This window comes from Anabrus simplex, chromosome 2 (genome assembly GCF_040414725.1).
Source record: "Anabrus simplex isolate iqAnaSimp1 chromosome 2, ASM4041472v1, whole genome shotgun sequence".
Taxonomy (NCBI): Eukaryota; Metazoa; Arthropoda; class Insecta; order Orthoptera; family Tettigoniidae; genus Anabrus; species Anabrus simplex.
Genome location: NC_090266.1, coordinates 735,340,731 through 735,358,137, shown reverse-complemented (window position 1 = coordinate 735,358,137; position 17,407 = coordinate 735,340,731). Strand labels below are relative to the sequence as shown.

At 38.4% G+C, this 17,407-nt stretch overlaps 1 protein-coding gene across 3 annotated transcripts in view; it reads left to right on the top strand.

The window, feature by feature from the left end:
* LanB1 (laminin subunit beta-1) overlaps positions 1 to 17,407 on the top strand; it is a 584,100-nt gene that overhangs the window by 290,654 nt on the left and 276,039 nt on the right. For all 3 annotated transcript variants that reach the window (XM_067141389.2, XM_067141390.2, XM_067141391.2), the window contains exon 8: positions 15,720 to 15,872. In XM_067141389.2, the coding sequence (XP_066997490.2) occupies positions 15,720 to 15,872 (153 nt within the window). The remainder of the gene's footprint in view (positions 1 to 15,719; positions 15,873 to 17,407) is intronic.

Here is a 17,407-nt window from a genome sequence, read left to right as displayed (position 1 = left end):
CAATAATAATTATTAAATTAATGTTGTATGGGACACCTTTTTCAATACTATATTATGCAATATTATTGAATTAATTAATGTACAGACACACAATTAACGTTAAATCTGGGATGAACTAAGTGTAAAATCTGAAAAATAAATTATGTTCTAAATTCTGGAGTATGCTCATCATCCAGATCTTGTATTGACATTCATAGAATTGTTAGTGCCATCACTGCTAATCATTACAATTTCAATTGCAAAACAGGAACTGGTAAATGTTGATTCCGTAGTCAGAACATCAATCACCAAATCTACTTGAGTGGTGTTAGCAGTATGCAAGCCACTGGATGCCACTGTAAATAACCACCAGCGGACGCAGAACTGCTAGATGGTGTTTCCACATCAAAATAAAATGAAATGTTTCCGTAGTGCTTGTTAAAATCATGCTGAAATGCTGTTGGACATTGTAAGGACGGCACATGAAGATATGGTTAAAACTGACACATTCTTAATTTTTGACTGGTATAAATTCGCAATTCATTGTGGTTATTTACACTGGATGCCACTGTAAATAACCACCAGCGGACGCAGAACTGCTAGATGGTGTTTCCACATCAAAATAAAATGAAATGTTTCCGTAGTGCTTGTTAAAATCATGCTGAAATGCTGTTGGACTTTGTAAGGATGGCACATGAAGATATGGTTAAAACTGACACATTCTTAATTTTTGGCTGGTATAAATTCGCAATTCATTGTGGTGTCCAAACGGATCAAAGATATATCCATTTGACTGCCACCGTCACTCACAGAACTGCTGAATTAGTATGGTGTAGAGAACATCCAGCTTGGAAGAGAGTGAAGCTGTGTGCTGTTAACACTTGAGTCTGAGTTCTGCTTTAGCTGTGATTCATGGGTGTGCTTACTGGTAGTAATAATGGAGGAGTAGGTACAGTCCAGCTATCATCATTAAAGGGGACCATCATGGATTTGGTAGCTTCAAGGTCTCCAACAGAGACGTGTGGATGCTGCGTTACTGGCAGCGAGCAGATGCTCGTAGTGGGCGTGCTGCATCGACAAAGGTTTGCAACATCACTCTACATAGAGACACACTACGCTCTAGCAGAGTTATCCCAAGTATGCATGATGGAGCCTACAATGTGTGGTTCAAATCGAGGCCTTCGAGTCTGTTCTGAACTGAATGGGAAGTTTCATATCCACATATTGAAGCTGAAGGGTCGGCAAAATATCCAGTAAGGATTATGATCAACATAAAGATGAAGAATGTTAAGTATGAATAATCTGACTGAAGAATTATAACAATATAAGTTCTTATTCATCCTCCTAAGCAGACCTGACCAACAGCTGGAAAGTGCAGATGATGATGATGATGATGATGATGATGATGATTCATCCTCCTATTCAATACATATTCACACCTCTCTGAGGGGGTTAAAAGGTCATATCACTAAATTCATACATGTTTCAACCCTATTTGTGTGTAATCTACAGTGAATTTTTTTCTTCCTTTTTTTCAGCTTTAACCTTTTCCCTGCCAAGCTAAAATGCTGTAGTACTGTTAAAACTGCCAATCTAAATTGAGACAAGATGTAAGGTCTTACTGAAAATTTTGTACTCACCTCAGTTTTGAAGATATATAGATGATTTCTTTTTTTATGATTCATGATATATCCTGTGATTTATTTTGTTGGTGGTTATGCCTTTATGTTAAAATTTTCCACTTTCTGTAATTAATTTTTCCAATTTGAATTGGTATTTAGCATAGTAATACTTATTTCACATACATGTTAATGTCATTGTTAGAACCACTAAACTGTGTTGTATTTTAGTGTTAAGTTTTAAATCTCTATGTTTAAAAATGTCCAAATGATTTTCGCTTTTGTAATTGAAAATTGAAAAGTGAGGTTAGGTTTGGTGTCATGTAGACTTCCATTTCGCTGGTTAACGTGAAGAAAATTGTCATCTTCACTTTCATCAGTAGTAGTAGTAATTTGAGGAGGGAGAATACCATTAGGCCTAATATCTGATACATGAACTGTTGCTCTCTGTCTCACTGTTTTCATCTTCACTAGAAAACTCTATTTGACTTCTTTCAAAATTCCCCTCATGTTAGATTTCTCCACCTTCATATTAATACTGGAAAGATGCTGAGTTTGTTTGGATTGACAAACGTGTGTTCTTATAAAGAAATCGCAAAAACTTGTCCACCTATTCAATACAGTATATATGATGCTCACAATCAGTACGTTTGACACTAATTTGGCCTTATTCAGCTGAATAATTTAGACAAAGTTAATAGCTAAAGCATAAAATGTTAAAAATATACAGACTTAATAATTTATCACCAACATATTAATAATGGCCAACATGTCCGAATACATTAAGATCCTAAAATTACATAATTTAACAGTGTTTTTTAAGATGGGACATTAATATTTCTATGCCTAGTATAAAATCTCAATTATGAATCTTCAAATAGTCAACCTTATGAAATTTTCATAAAAATAGCGGATATACTGCAAAAAAATTGAACACAGTAGTCAGCGGATAATGAATTCCTTGAAGATCTAACGTTATTAGATTGTCATCCTGAGTTACATAAGATTTAACAAATTCTTACATATAATCTTCTGTGAGAAGCAAAATGTCCCATCGCTCAAACATACAGTAAACATGCTTATCTTGATTAATATGGAATCAAGGGATTAATGCCCTAAAATGTACACATGTTCATTCATCAGATTAATCTCGGGGAAACAAAAGAAACAACAGAATAATTTGATAATATGTATAGCAGGACTACAGCTAAAAGACAAAAATTCAACTTTATTTACATCTTATGGGGGCTTGACATGTGGATGGTATGAGGTTGATGTTAAACTGACGTTACTCAGGTTTGAATGTTAAGGCCTATTGTTACTGGTGTAAACCAAAATCGGTGGTAAAAGGAGGGGTAAAGGATTAGCGGAATGGAAGTTTGTTTTGTAGAATATATTTAACAAGACCGCATAAAGTATAAAGTGTATGAGATGTCGTATACTAGTGTGTAGCTCTTTCCCAAGTGTATTGGCAGTGGCTGTCAAAGGGATTCAGAAGTGGAAGGTGATCAATGGAACCCATTTTCACTCTGGGACAGGTCATGGAAAAAAACCTGGGAATATCCAAAGGACATAGTAATTACTTTTATAGACTTAGAGGAGGCATATGACAGCATCCCCAGAACTAAAGTTTGGGGAACCTGACACACTTCTGAATCCAAATTGGAGAATGGGGATTGAGGATCAACATGGAGAAGAGCCAGACAATGGTTATGTCTAGAGGAAGTAAAGGAGGAAAAGAAGCTATCAGAATTGGAGACAGGGAACTGGAAATAGTATAGAACACTCTAATTACTTGGGGAGTGAACTGACAGAACATTGACGACTGGATATCGAATTAGTAGGAGGATACAACTGGGGAGTGCCTTTCACCACCAGATACAGAGATTAGTATGGAATAAAGATGCACCAATGAAGGCTGAAGAAGTAATGTACGAGGGATATTACTTGCCCATAATGACATAAACAGCACAAACCTGGACAGTAACTTAGAGAGATGAGAGTAGAGTACAGACGGCTGAAATGAAATTCCTGTGGAGTATGGTACAGAAGACAAGGAGGGATAGAGTGAGGTATGAAGACATAGGAAAAGAGCTAAATGTGCAAAGCCAAACTGGAATAGAACAGATTGAGATGGTTTGGACATGTCAAGCAGATGAAAGAAGAAAGACTGCCTAGACAAGCACTGGAAAGAGAGGACAAGGAAGACCAGGATTACAATGGATGGACTCTGTGAAGAACAGCATAGGACAACAAAACCTGGACTGGAATGCGGTGCTGGGTGAGGAATGGTGGAGAGACAGGATGTAGTAGAGAGGAACCATATTTGCCTCCATCCAGCGTGAGCTTGAAAAGGGGAAATGCTGCTGCTGCTGCCGATGATGATGATGATGATGATGATGATGATGATGATGATGATGATGATGATGATGATGATGATTGTGATGATGAGTTATGTGATGAAGGAGTAATTCTTATTTTTGGAGTAACATCGACGGAAAGGAATAATATTAACCGAAATGTGTACAGTATGTCCTGATGATTTTATGAACAAGTATCTGACCAACGTATTTCCTGAGGGACAGGCAACCATGCGACTGGTGGGAATATTACAAACCGCAGACAGACCTATACAAAATATCACTTCAGACACGGTTGGTTCCCAGGGTAAAGGAAGAAAATCATTGAGAACTTACAATCAAATACTAGAACCACAAATTAGTGGGCAGAGTTAGTGCACAGCGTTGCTAGGCGAACTGAGAGGATGTTGCGTGGTAAGTACATAATTCAAGTACAGGGAAAAGGTGTAACATCAGAAACTTATCCGTGAAAAGAAGTTAATTAAAAAATATATATATATTTTACAATAAACCTCAAATAACAACAGATGATTATAGTAACCAAGTTTTAACATGAAAATTCGTACAAATTCCGAAAGAGTAACACCAGACATTAACAAATGCGATCGTGTAGATCGTGATTAGATTTGGAAATGACACAAAAGGAGTTTCATCAAGCTTATGACAAAAGATCCATCCATGATAACAATACTGGACAGGAAAAAACAGAGACCTTAAGAAAAAAGAGGTAACTATTTTACGAACAAAGATGCGTAAAGGCCACAGTTTAGATTACAAAACCCAGCAGGGTTATACAACACAAGTAGAAAATAGAAATTAGGTCCATAAAATAGAAGATATACAAAGGGAGAAATCAGAAGATGGGGAAGGGAGGGAGATGGAAACAATCAGGCTGCTTAGATTGTACTATATAGACACTGACCTAACAACATGTGTTTCCGAACAGATAGTTTTTCACGTAAGTACTCTTCAAACATTTGTCCATGGAAAGTCCACTGTGTAAAGTTGAAAATGGACTGGAGATATTAAGTGCTCAAATATTATTCACAGAATGAAGTTCAGGTAGCAATTAATGCCTGAAGGGCATATTGTAGTAAGTCTTTAAGCGAAAACACCATATAAGTTCATGAAAAATTTTTGCTCACCCAGCTTATGCGATGGATTTGAAAAGTGGCGTTCCAAGTAGTAAATTAAAAATTGCTACGGACCAGCCACTTGCAAAAATAACTGCTCCCTCCACTACATATGGTCACACCGGGCGAGTTGGCCGTGCGCGTAGAGGCGCGCGGCTGTGAGCTTGCATCCGGGAGATAGTAGGTTCGAATCCCACTATCGGCAGCCCTGAAAATGGTTTTCCGTGGTTTCCCATTTTCACACCAGGCAAATGCTGGGGCTGTACCTTAATTAAGGCTACTTCCTTCCAACTCCTAAGCCTTTCCTATCCCATCATCGCCATAAGACCTATCTGTGTCGGTGCGACGTAAAGCCCCTAGCAAAAAAAAAAAAAAAAAAAAAAAAACCTAAAAAAGAAACAAAAACAATAAAAAGTCATTAACAAAATCTGTCATAAATGCAAAATTTTTAATACACTAATTGGGCCATTTGATGTTCCATATTCAGCCCAGCCCACTTCACATACCTAATTTATTGAACAGCAGAACAACAAATAGTTTTCTTTTTAAATCGTGCTAATTATATATATCACCAGTATGTACAATTCTTCTGGCACTCAGTTTTGCCAGCACTTCAGGGTTGAATTAATGAGAAACACAATCTCTAGGTAGTGGAGTTCACAATGAGCTCACGGGTGTCTTGTCAATGACAAAAATAAAACATTATTACCAAGTGTACAACAAATAATGAGGCCTGATTATCTGGAAAAGTTGTTGGACATCTGATGTTATATCATTGTACAAGAAAAACAAACAAGGCACTTAATTTTTACAATGGATCCATTGATAACATTTTTTTTTCACATGGACGATGCAATATTGTTTTAAAAGTGAATGAAATACGTAACTAACTAGCTCATCACGAAGTTCCACTGTCATGAATAGATATGAAGCAGATTATTCATTTGGCAAAAATTATAAGTTAATAAGATCATAAAGTAATGAATATTAATCAAATTAAATTAGTAATTTAGAAATTAATAAAACTGTTGTGGAATTCAGTTCAATACGTTACTGCAAAATTAGTATAATTACTGCAAATATGAGGCATGTATTTTAAGTAAGGTCTGTTTGAAAATAAGTACACAACGAAAGGTTATTTCAAAAAAGGAAATTTATTTTCAGAAAGTACATACTTCACTCTATTTTTCGACATAGTTGCCAAGTTTGTTCAAACACTTATCATACCTTGTAACCAATTATAAAATACCCTCTTCATAGAAACTTGCCGATAACCAAGAGTTCACTGCCATTTTCACGTCGTCGTCATCATTGTAATGGTTGCCACTGAGGTGATGTTTGAGGTGAGGAACAGATGGTAATCGCTCGGTGCAAGATCAGGACTGTAGGGCGGGTGGTCTGACCTGCAGTGTGAGGTCTTGCATTGTCATGGAGAAGGACAATTCCCTTTGTCAGCATGCCGCGTCTTTTGTTTTGAATTGCTCTGCGTAGCTTTCTCAGGGTTTGACAGTATGCTTCTGCATTGATAGTGGTTCCTCGTTGCATGAAGTCGACCAACAAAACACCATGCCTAATCCAAAACACCGACGCCATGATTTTGCGCTGGGACAGAGTCTGTTTGGCCTTCACCTTTACAGGTGAGTGTGTGTGTCTCTCCATTCCTTGCTCTGTTGCTTCAATTTGGGCGTGATATGCGAAACCCATGTTTCGTCTCCAGTTACAATCTGACTCAAGAAACCGTCACCTTCTTCGTCATAACGAGTTAAGAACTTCATCGCACACTCAAATCTTTGGTTTTTGTGGTCCTCTGTTAGGAGTTTCGGGACTCAACGGGAGCACAGTTTCCTAAACTTTAGGTGTTCAGAAACAATGTTGTAAAGCACTGATCTCGACATGTCAGGAAATTCGTTTGGGAGACCTGTTATTGTGAAGTGCCTGTTCTCACGAATCTTCGCTTCAACTGAAGCCACCAAATCATCTGTAATCAAAGAAAGTTGACCGGAGCGGTCCTCATCATGGACGTTGTCACGACCATCTTTGAATTGTCGTACCAACTTACGCACTTTGCTTTGCTTATAACAGTATCACCGTACACTTTGCAAATCTGTCGATGAATTTCTGCAGCAGACAGGTTCCTTGCTGACAAAAACCGTGTCACTGACCGAACCTCACACGCGGCGGGTGAGTTGATAGTCTTAAACATTTTGAAAGCACAGAACAGAACCGTACAGGTTAGCTACAGAGCTGAAACTGAGCACAGTTGTTCCTGAGGCATGCCGGTACACGATGCACGTGCTCGTTGCGATATGCGCGCGAACTACTAGTGTCTACAACAAAACGGACCTTACTTAAAAAACACGCTTCATAACTAAACTAAACTTGAGAGGAGACTGTCAACCCAAACTTAACAACATTGCCTAAAGAAAATTCTGCAGAAGAAACACAATAACACATGACAAAACACAATATGATATGAACCGTGTAGGTTTGTCATACTAAAGCTGAAAAAAGAAGATCGCAAACCAGAACTATAAATAACTAATTCCAAATGTAAGCATGCACATGACAGGTAAACATAAATATAGATGTGTGCCTGAAATGAAACAAACATGGAAATGTACATAAATGAGGATTACAGGATGTTAAGATGATGTTGTTGATTTTAATTCGTTATTAATGTTTGTTGTCCGCCTCTGTGGTGTAGTGGTTAGTGTGATTAGCTGCCACCCCCAGAGGTCCGGGTTCGATTCCTGGCTCTGCCACGAAATTTGAAAAGTGGTACGAGGGCTGGAACGGGGTCCACTCAGCCTCGGGAGGTCAAATGAGTAGAGGTGGGTTCGATTCCCACCTCAGCCATCCTGAAAGTGGTTTTCCATGGTTTCCCACTTCTCCTCCAGGTGAATGCCGGGATGGTACCTAACTTAAGACCACAGCCGCTTCCTTCCCTCTTCCTTGCCTATCCCTTCCAATCTTTCCATCTCTCCACTAGGCCCCTGTTCAGCATAGCAGGTGAGGCCACCTGGGCGAGGTACTGGTCATTCTCCCCAGTTGTATCCCCGACCAAGAGTCTGAAGCTCCAGGACACTGCCCTTGAGGCGGTAGAGGTGAGATCCCTCACTGAATCCGAGGGAAAAACCGAACCTGGAGGATAAACAGATGATGATGATTAATGTTTGTTATCAATGTTAATGTTATTTGCTTTACATCCCACTAACTACTTTTACGGTCTTTGGAGACGTCGAGTTGCCGGAATTTAGTCCCGCAGGAGTTCTTTTACGTGCCAGTAAATCTACTGACACGAGGCTGACGTATTTGAGCACCTTCAAATACCAGCGGACTGAGCCAGGATCGAACCTGCCAAGTTGGGGTCAGAAAGCCAGTGCCTCAACCGTCTGAGCCACTCAGCCTGGCGTGTTTGTTATCGTTATTATTATTATTATTATTATTATTATTATTATTATTATTATTATTATTATTATGAAAGGTTTTGTGTACAGGAAATGAATGATTCAAATGAATATGAAAGAACGTGCCTTAATTAAACTTCAGGATAATGTGTCGTACATATACAGTGCCTGAAAAAGGAAAAGTTGAAGTGCCTTGAAGGGGAGGAGGAAATGAAATGAAACTTCACATGATGAGAGGGTATGTGATGTTATTACGGTGATTACAAAATCTAGTTAAATTTACAGAGAACTTGGCAGTATGAGCCCACTTTATGGGTATGACATTGCATCCCCTCTGGCCTGAATGCATGTGTGTGTCATAAAGCTGTTGTATCCTCTCCTGAGGCAAGCTGGCCCACAACTTTGTAACTGGTCCTTGGTATCCTGGATACTGCACTGGGACGGAGTTGCTGTCCGAGCTTGTCCCATACTTGTTCTATCGGGGACAGATCTGGGGATCTTGCTGGCCACGGGAGTACCTCAACATCATTCAGACAGTTTATAGAGACACGTGCTGTGTGTGGGCAAACATTGTACTGTTGAAAAATGGCACCATGATACTGTCGTATGAGAGGCAGGATGTCTGGACATACTGTTGTGCCGTCAAAGTTCCCTCAATCTCTACCAATCATGACCTGAAGTCATACCCGATGGCTCCCAACACCATGATGCCAGGAGTAACACTGCTGTGCCTGTCCAAAACATTGGAAGAATGGGACCTCTCCACAGGACGATAACTGGGCTAGTGCAGAACCGCGATTCATGCTGAACACAATGCGACACAATTCATCAGCAGTCCATGCTTCCCAGTCACTTGTACACCTTCAGATCTCTCTCGTAGGAAATGGGTAATGTTACATTTATCAACTGTGCATTATGTCAAATTCCCTTTCATCATTTCTTAATCCTTCAAGATCATCTTAAGATGTAAACAGTAGAGCTTATAAGCTTGATTTTTGCTGAGAGTATGTGTATGTAAAACCAACAGCTTTTTTTTCACAAAAATTTAACATTCACAATTGCAGTGATCTGAACAATTCTCAGACCTGTGGGAGTGATGGTGTTCCACTTTCATTGGACAGGGCATGGACTGCTTGGAAGCTTCTTGGTGAATGAAGTGGAATTTGATGGAATGCTGTCTGTATCACTAGGGCTTATGGAAGAAAGAAAGAAAGAAAGAAAGAAAGAAAGAAAGAAAGAAAGTATGGGTTCAGTTTCTTCAACGAATGTTAAGTGTTAACACTGCTGTTAAGGAGGTTTAAAACATAATTTTACAAAATGGCCATCTCATCAAGAATTGTTAACTCTAACAAATTGTTAATACTTGTGTTAAATTAACATGGCAGCAGCCCTGTGTTAAATATCTTAACAGCTGTTAAAATTTCAAAATTGTAGCATGTAGAACAACGTAATTTTAAAGCTTTACTGCCGTATGAAGACTATTTATGAACTGAAGAAGGCAAAGGACGACCCATACTAAGAAAGTACGACTTTTGAGAGTTGTCAGAAGAAGGTTTTCTACAAATATATCTAATAACCAAAGCCATAATGAGCAAGGTAGTAGAAGAAATTGAAAATATGTTAGAGTTTCCAACAGATTGAACTTATCAGTGTCTCCAGTGCAGCAGTTGTTTATAGTTCTTCCAAGGAGAGGACAGACCCTGCGTTCTACCGATTTCAATGAGCTTCATTGTACCTGTTTGCGACACTCGACAGTACCTAACTCATTTATAAGGGTTTAGGTCAATATGCTTTCATTTTCAAAAAATTGAGGACAAATATCATGACACAGGATCCGCTTTGGATCAAGTGGAGGTGATAGAACACTAAAAGAAGAACACATTTTACTTTACATGTCAGGCCCGCAACCTAATAATTTCCAAAAAGTTAATTAATCCCCGATTCCAATGCATACTTGGAGAGTTACAACATAATCAAGCGGAGCGGTGGCCGAGTGGTTACCATATTTGTCTGTGAACCTCAACGACGTGAGTTCGAGTCTCGTCGTAGCTGTGGTTCTTTTATTTTACAAAAGAAATTGTTATTTGAAAGAAGATAAAAATGTGAATAAAATTATTATGCAAACTGCAGTGAACTTTATTTTCTACCTCAAATTAATACATGACAGAGAGATCCAGCAGTAAGGCCGCGTGCACACCGAGCGCGCTTCGCATAGTGTGTCGCGTGTAGCGTGAAATGCTATGCATAGCGCAAGGCGTGCTTGCTGTTCACACCGAAAACTCTACGCCATGCTCTCAGCTTAGTTTGGTGCGAGGCATTTTAGGGTGGTCACAAACTAATGCCGTTATCCAAGTACACTAGAAACAGTTTACTGATGGATAACAGTTACCTAAAATTTAAAATAAAAAGAATCGAAAGTGGGTTCATGAATTTAATGAAGAACGAATTACGGTACTTTCAGAGAATTCCATCGTTTGCACAGAGATGCAATACTTTATCGCGATAAATTTTATGATTATTTAAGAATGACAAAAAATACCTTTGACCTTCCAAACCCTGCAACTTAAATATGGCGTCAAGAAGCAGAGAAGTATTGGGAGAAATTCAATTTTCCGAATTATCTAAATTTCCGGCTAAATCACGCTCTTTATATAATAATTATAAATAGTATTTTGCAATATTGTTACAGTTAGCATACACAATTAATCATCGTAACAAAAGTGGAGTAAATGTGCGACAAATATAATTAATAAACAGAAATATTTACTTCCAAACCCACTACTAGCCTGCAGAGTGATATTCTTCATGTTACCACCCTCCATTGGCAAAATTATAAACCGATATGACAGAGTCTGGGAGATTATATGCACTTGTTCACAAAGTGTCCGGCTACATGGCTAAATGGTTACCGTACTGGCCTTTGGTCATAGAGTCCCGGGTTCGATTCCCGGCAGAGTCGGGAATTGTAATCATAATTAGTAAATTGTATTGGCACGGGGGCTGGGTGTATGTATTTATAATCATTTCATCCTCATCATGATGCAGGTCATCTACGGGCGTCAATTCAAAAGACCTACACCTGGCAAGCCAAACTTCTCCTCGGACACTTCTGACACTAAAATCCATACCCAATTTCATCCTGTCACAATGTTAAGCCCAGTAAAGTGTGACAGTAGAAGTAATATTACTGTATATGTTTACTGTAGGAATGCGATACAACTGTTGTAGATACTTAAGTCCACTTATTTTGCAAAACAGTTACATTTTTATAGTTTTTGTGTCTTGGGTTCCATATTTCTTCTCTTTGAAACACTGCATGAATAAATTCTTCTTCCATAGATTCAGAACCAGCTAGGTAACGCTAAGCAATTAACCAACACTGCGCGTTGTCTGGCGCTTCGCTTAGCTGTAAGATAGGCGTTCAGCGCAGCAGAGCGTGGGCGGTGTGAACACCTGGATTACGAACAAAGCACTGGTTATTTTTTATCGTGACGCTTAACGTTGAGCAACACGCGACACACTATGCGAAGCGCGCTCAGTGTGCACGCGGCCTAACTGTGAGAACGTTTAGGCCTATATTAATATTAAACCCTTATATACGAGTTACTGTTGAGTATCCCCACACAGGCACATTGAAGCTCGTTTAAATCAGTTGGACATTGGATCTGGCCTCTCCTTGTTTGATATTATGTTTCAGAATATTCATGAGTTCAAGACAAGAATGAGTAGAATTGTGCAAAGAATTTCTATTTACATTGCAGCATTAACAAGGCATTACATTATTTTCCCCACAATAAAAGAATGCCCGAAAACCATCAAAGACATATCAGTTATCACATTTTCTTAGTGATGTAGAAGCCTTAGATTGCACTCATATAAGAATATATTGAATGTTGTGATATAACAGTCCATTCTTTCATTTTTCAAGCATACTTGCACATTTTCAAATTAAATCTATAATATTTGTCTTGCATTCTTCATAATAACTCTCCTTTTGCCTCTTACTTGACTTGTTTACATCTTAGCGGTCTCTGCTAACCATAACTTACATCAACCATGTGCAGGCCATGTATGTAAAGACTATGTAATACTCTGTAAAGAAACAAAAGATGCTCTCTGTCAGATGTGTTCAGAAATCTGACGGAAATGTGTTAATTTGTCTTTAACAATTCTTTCATAACAAATGTCGGAAATGTGTTCGTTGACACAGGTGTAGAATATATTGGAAGTGGAAAGTGTTTGTAGTGGATTTTATTTGTAAACCTTTTAAGTAGTACTTACTGTATGTTCTAGAATATTTTATTTGTATTCCATGTAATTACCTAATCTGTACAGTGTAAATATTTTTGTAACATATTGTATTTGTAACTAGTAGATTACATTGCTATATTTACTGGAACAGTCCAGAAAGTTTGTGCCTCGAATTTTTGAACAGCGTGTGTTGGCCTTTGTTAGTTACGCATTCGAGAAATAGGTTCTTACTATTCTGGAAATGGAAGGATCGCGATCGTTTGTGTTCGAGAAAATGGTTCAAATGGTTCAAAGATCGCGACCACTGAAAGTGTTGTGATTGGCCAATTCGGGCAAGCTCCTGTGTTCTGATTTGCTACCCCAAGGCCAGAGTTCCCTTTAAAAGGGGCTAGGCAGCATTTCGTGAATGGTCTTAAGTCTCTGAGCCGTCTTGGTCTTGGCCTGCCGAAGTTTTTGACGTCGTGAACGTCTCCTCGGTACCAGCATGGGCATCCTTGGGGTAAGCGCTGTTGCTTTCTGTCCGGTTTTAAGTTCCATTTAAATTTTTGTTGGTGTATCACAAGAGTTTGCCCTAATCGCCACTCTGTTGATCAGATGTGAAAAGCAAGTTTTGATATCACTCTATTTTGTGTTTCCTCTTACCTTCAAGATTGTATTTGTGGAATTTGTTTTGTGCTGAGGTGTATTTGCTTAAACTCTTTGAACTTAAGGCAAAGCTCTTGTCTAGGAATATGTAAAACTATATTTGTCAAAGAAAAGCGTATAGTGTGTGTCTAGATTTGGTGTACTGGCAAATTTGTTTAGGGAGTTAATTTGTATTGCCGATTTTGTAAATATTATGAAAACAAGAGATCACTGTTGGCTTTTTTGAAAAACCGCAACCTTCGCACCTACATGGCCCTTGGTAAGGTTTCCCAGTTCCCTTTCCACTTTCCTGATTTATTATCATCAAATTGCCCCTACTGATATTTACCAGTGTTGTTATCGGCGGAGTTCCACGTAGTTCATCAGATGTTTTATTGTGTGTGTAGTGTTTTAGGTACCCTGTAACTGCACTTACTTTCCTCCCTTTAACTGTGTTCAGTGTAGCCGCATTTGCAATATGTAACTGGCACTTCAGCGGCTATTGCCGCAATTGCAATATGTAACCGGCACTTCAGCGGCTACACTGAACACAGTTAAAGGGAGGAAAGTAAGTGCAGTTACAGGGTACCTAAAACACTACACACACAATAAAACATCTGATGAACTACGCGGAACTCTACCGATAACAACACTGGTAAATATCAGTAGGGGCAACTTGATGATAATAAACCAGGAAAGTGGAAAGGGAACTGGGAAACCTTACCAAGGGCCATGTAGGTGTGAAGTTTGTGGTTTTCCGAAAAAGCCAATAGTGATCTCTTGTTTTCAAAATGTTACTTACAAAATCGGCAATACAAATTAACTTCCTAAACAAATTTGCCAGTACACCAAATCTAGACACACACTATACGCTTTTCTTTGACAAATATAGTTTTACATGTTCCTAGACAAGAGCTTTGCCTTAAGTTTAAAGAGTTTAAGCAAATACACCTCAGCACAAAACAAATTCCACACATACAATCTTGAAGGTAAGAGGGAACACAAAATACTATTACATTTTAGCAAAAAGCAAAAAAGCAAAGTCACCTCCGTACAGGCCATGAAGGCCCTTGGAGAAGTGGAAGGTAAAGGCTTCCACCATTGTTAACCCCGGCACGTGATGGGGTAGAGTGGTTAGCTCTACGCCCGGCCGCCTTTACCCCCAGGAATTAACCTGGTACTCATTTTTGGTGTAGGCTAAGTGAACCTCAGGGCCATATGCACCTCCAGAAGTGGAAATCTCGTTTCTTAAATTTTACGACTTCCTGGCGGGGATTCAAACCCACGTCCTTCTGGGCGAACCGAGAACGCCTTTACTGCCTCGGCCAGGCAGCCCCTACTATATTTTAGAGTGATATCAAAACTTGCTTTTCACATCTGATCAACAAAGTGGCGATTAGGGCAAACTCCTGTGATACACCAACGAAAATTAAATGGAACTTAAAACCAGACAGAAAGCAACAGCGCTTACCCCAAGGCTGCCCATGCTGGTACCGAGGAGACGTTCACGACGTCAAAAACTTCGGCTGGCTCAGCAGGCCAAGACCAAGACTGCTCAGAGACTTAAGACCACTCACGAAATGCTGCCTAACCCCTTTTAAAGGGAACTCTGGCCTTGGAGTAGCCAATCAGAACACAGGAGCTTGCCCGGATTGGCCAATCACAACTCTTTCAGCGGTCACGATCTTTGAACCATTTTCTCAAACACAAACGACCGTGTTCAGAGATCTTGACGGAAATGTGTTAATTTGTCTTTAACAGTTGTTTCATAACAAATGTTGAAAATGTGTTCATGAAACAGGGTACTTTTAACCAAAGTGTTAAATTAATAACATTTGTTAGTTAACATTTGTTAAGTAGAATTTAACACTGAGTTGAAGAAATCTGGCCACAAATGGCTGAGTTAACAAAGAAGGTGCATGTAAATAAGTGGGAAATGATGAGAAGGGAGGCAGTGGTATTGGATTCGCACACAAGTTCAAGAAAAAATGAAAGATTATTTTTATCAATATGTATTAAAAAATTCAATGAATTGTTTAGGCAAAGAAATCATAATTTAAATTCGTGACAAATTTGGAAGTGAGGCACATCTTTCTCACTGTGAACTATACTTGTGTTTAATCATTTCAGAGAGAGAATTTATTGTTAGGTAATATCTCCTTCTGAATCAGTTGTTGCCAGATAACTTACATAAGAAACAATTTAGATGAGAAAAGATTGTAATATCTTCTTCAGACAGATATTTTTGCTCTTAAAAAAATGTTCATTTATCTCAAATGCAATGTTATAGCTTCATATAATGAGCCCTTTGGTTTGTTTCTCTTAAATACTGCCTTTTTATTTCAGATCATATTCAGGGTCCTTCTACCTAATCTACCAATTGATGACCCTTACTCACCTGAAGTTCAAAATCTTTTGAAGATGACAAATCTTCGTATCAATTTTACTAAGTTACACACGTTGGGTGATGATCTTCTGGACAAGAGACAAGAAATTCAGGTAAATATCACTATGTTGATCATAGGCTAGCATGGCAAGTGCCAAACTGTACCTCAAGGCTGATGCCTGGGAAGCCTGGGAGAGAAAACAAAGTTGTGTACTTAGGTCATTGTAATTTCATTTTTCTTCAGATGATGTACACACACTTCCTCTGTTTCATTGGCCAGTAATTCTTAAATGATTGTCAGTGTTTGATGATGGTCATATTTGCTGCTCTAAGAAAAATGACAAGTGCATCTCGGCAGTTCATTGCTTTTTTTTACTGTGTATTTGTACATATTATAAAATCAAGCTTCTGGTAAGTGTATGTCTGTGTTTGTATGGGCTAATGTTGTGAACCACGAAACAGATTTTGATGCTGTTTTCACCATTGTATAGAGCATTAATAAGATTCAATTCTTTAAGAGAATTTATTGATTTGATCCACCTATTCAATACTTGTCATAATATAAGTTCATTTTACACTTCTAGGGTATGTTTCAGTTCATAATTGAGCCATCTTCAGCTAAAAACAAAATTGATTGGTTACTTCAAAAGTGATAAGTTATTTACAAATATCACATTAAATCATATACATTAAAAACACAGTCACTATATCATATTAAAATTGTAGCGTTGTTTTTGAGCACGTACACAAAATAATAATAAATAGCGACATAAAATGTGAATAAGGAAATAGGAAAATGACGCAGTGGCGATGAATACACATCAGAGCATGGAAACGTGACTGATAATTTTCAATACGCAAAATTAAATCATATACAAGGGAACACTTATAGGCCTAAAAATGACAACTAAGAGAGGAGAGTGGAAGGTGCGGGGGCCCCTATGAGATCCATGTACGTATGACATTATGGGAGAGAAAAGACTTACAATAATCACCTCGAAACTCATTATATCAACATAATCAAAACCAATATTACAAGAAACAAGATCATGACATAGCAACTGATACTTACACACAAATGAAGGGTGTTTAAGAGACTAACAAAATACAGTTCCACGACACCAAATCAAGACATACTTAAGTAAGTTAGAGAAAATTTGATTTAAACATAACAGGGTGATGCTACATTACAATGTAGAGTTTAAAACAAAAGTAAGTGATAGAACTGAAATTACGTCAACGGGAACGTAGGGTAAACTCGGACACGTTATATTTAAAACTTTCAAAATTACATTAAGCAAGGAAATACTGAAATACGAAAGAAATTAAATTAAATCAAACAAAACCAGGAAACATTGAGAATAACATTGAAACAACACTTACCAACAAAAACTGGAGCTCCCGAGGGAAGCCCTCGAGCTCGAGCGCTTGCTAGGGCAGTCGGATGTAAATTACGCTGAGCACACGCATAATTTTTTTGAAGCCGGCTTAAGAACGGAAATAGCCCATCACAATTAACCAATAAGAAGCAATTACCACTAGGTTCCCTATCTTTTCGCCAATAGGAAATCTCGTTATTCTAGCGAATGAAAATGCATGACCATATATGGTCATATTAAGATAGTTAGCAACTCCTCGAGATTTCCTA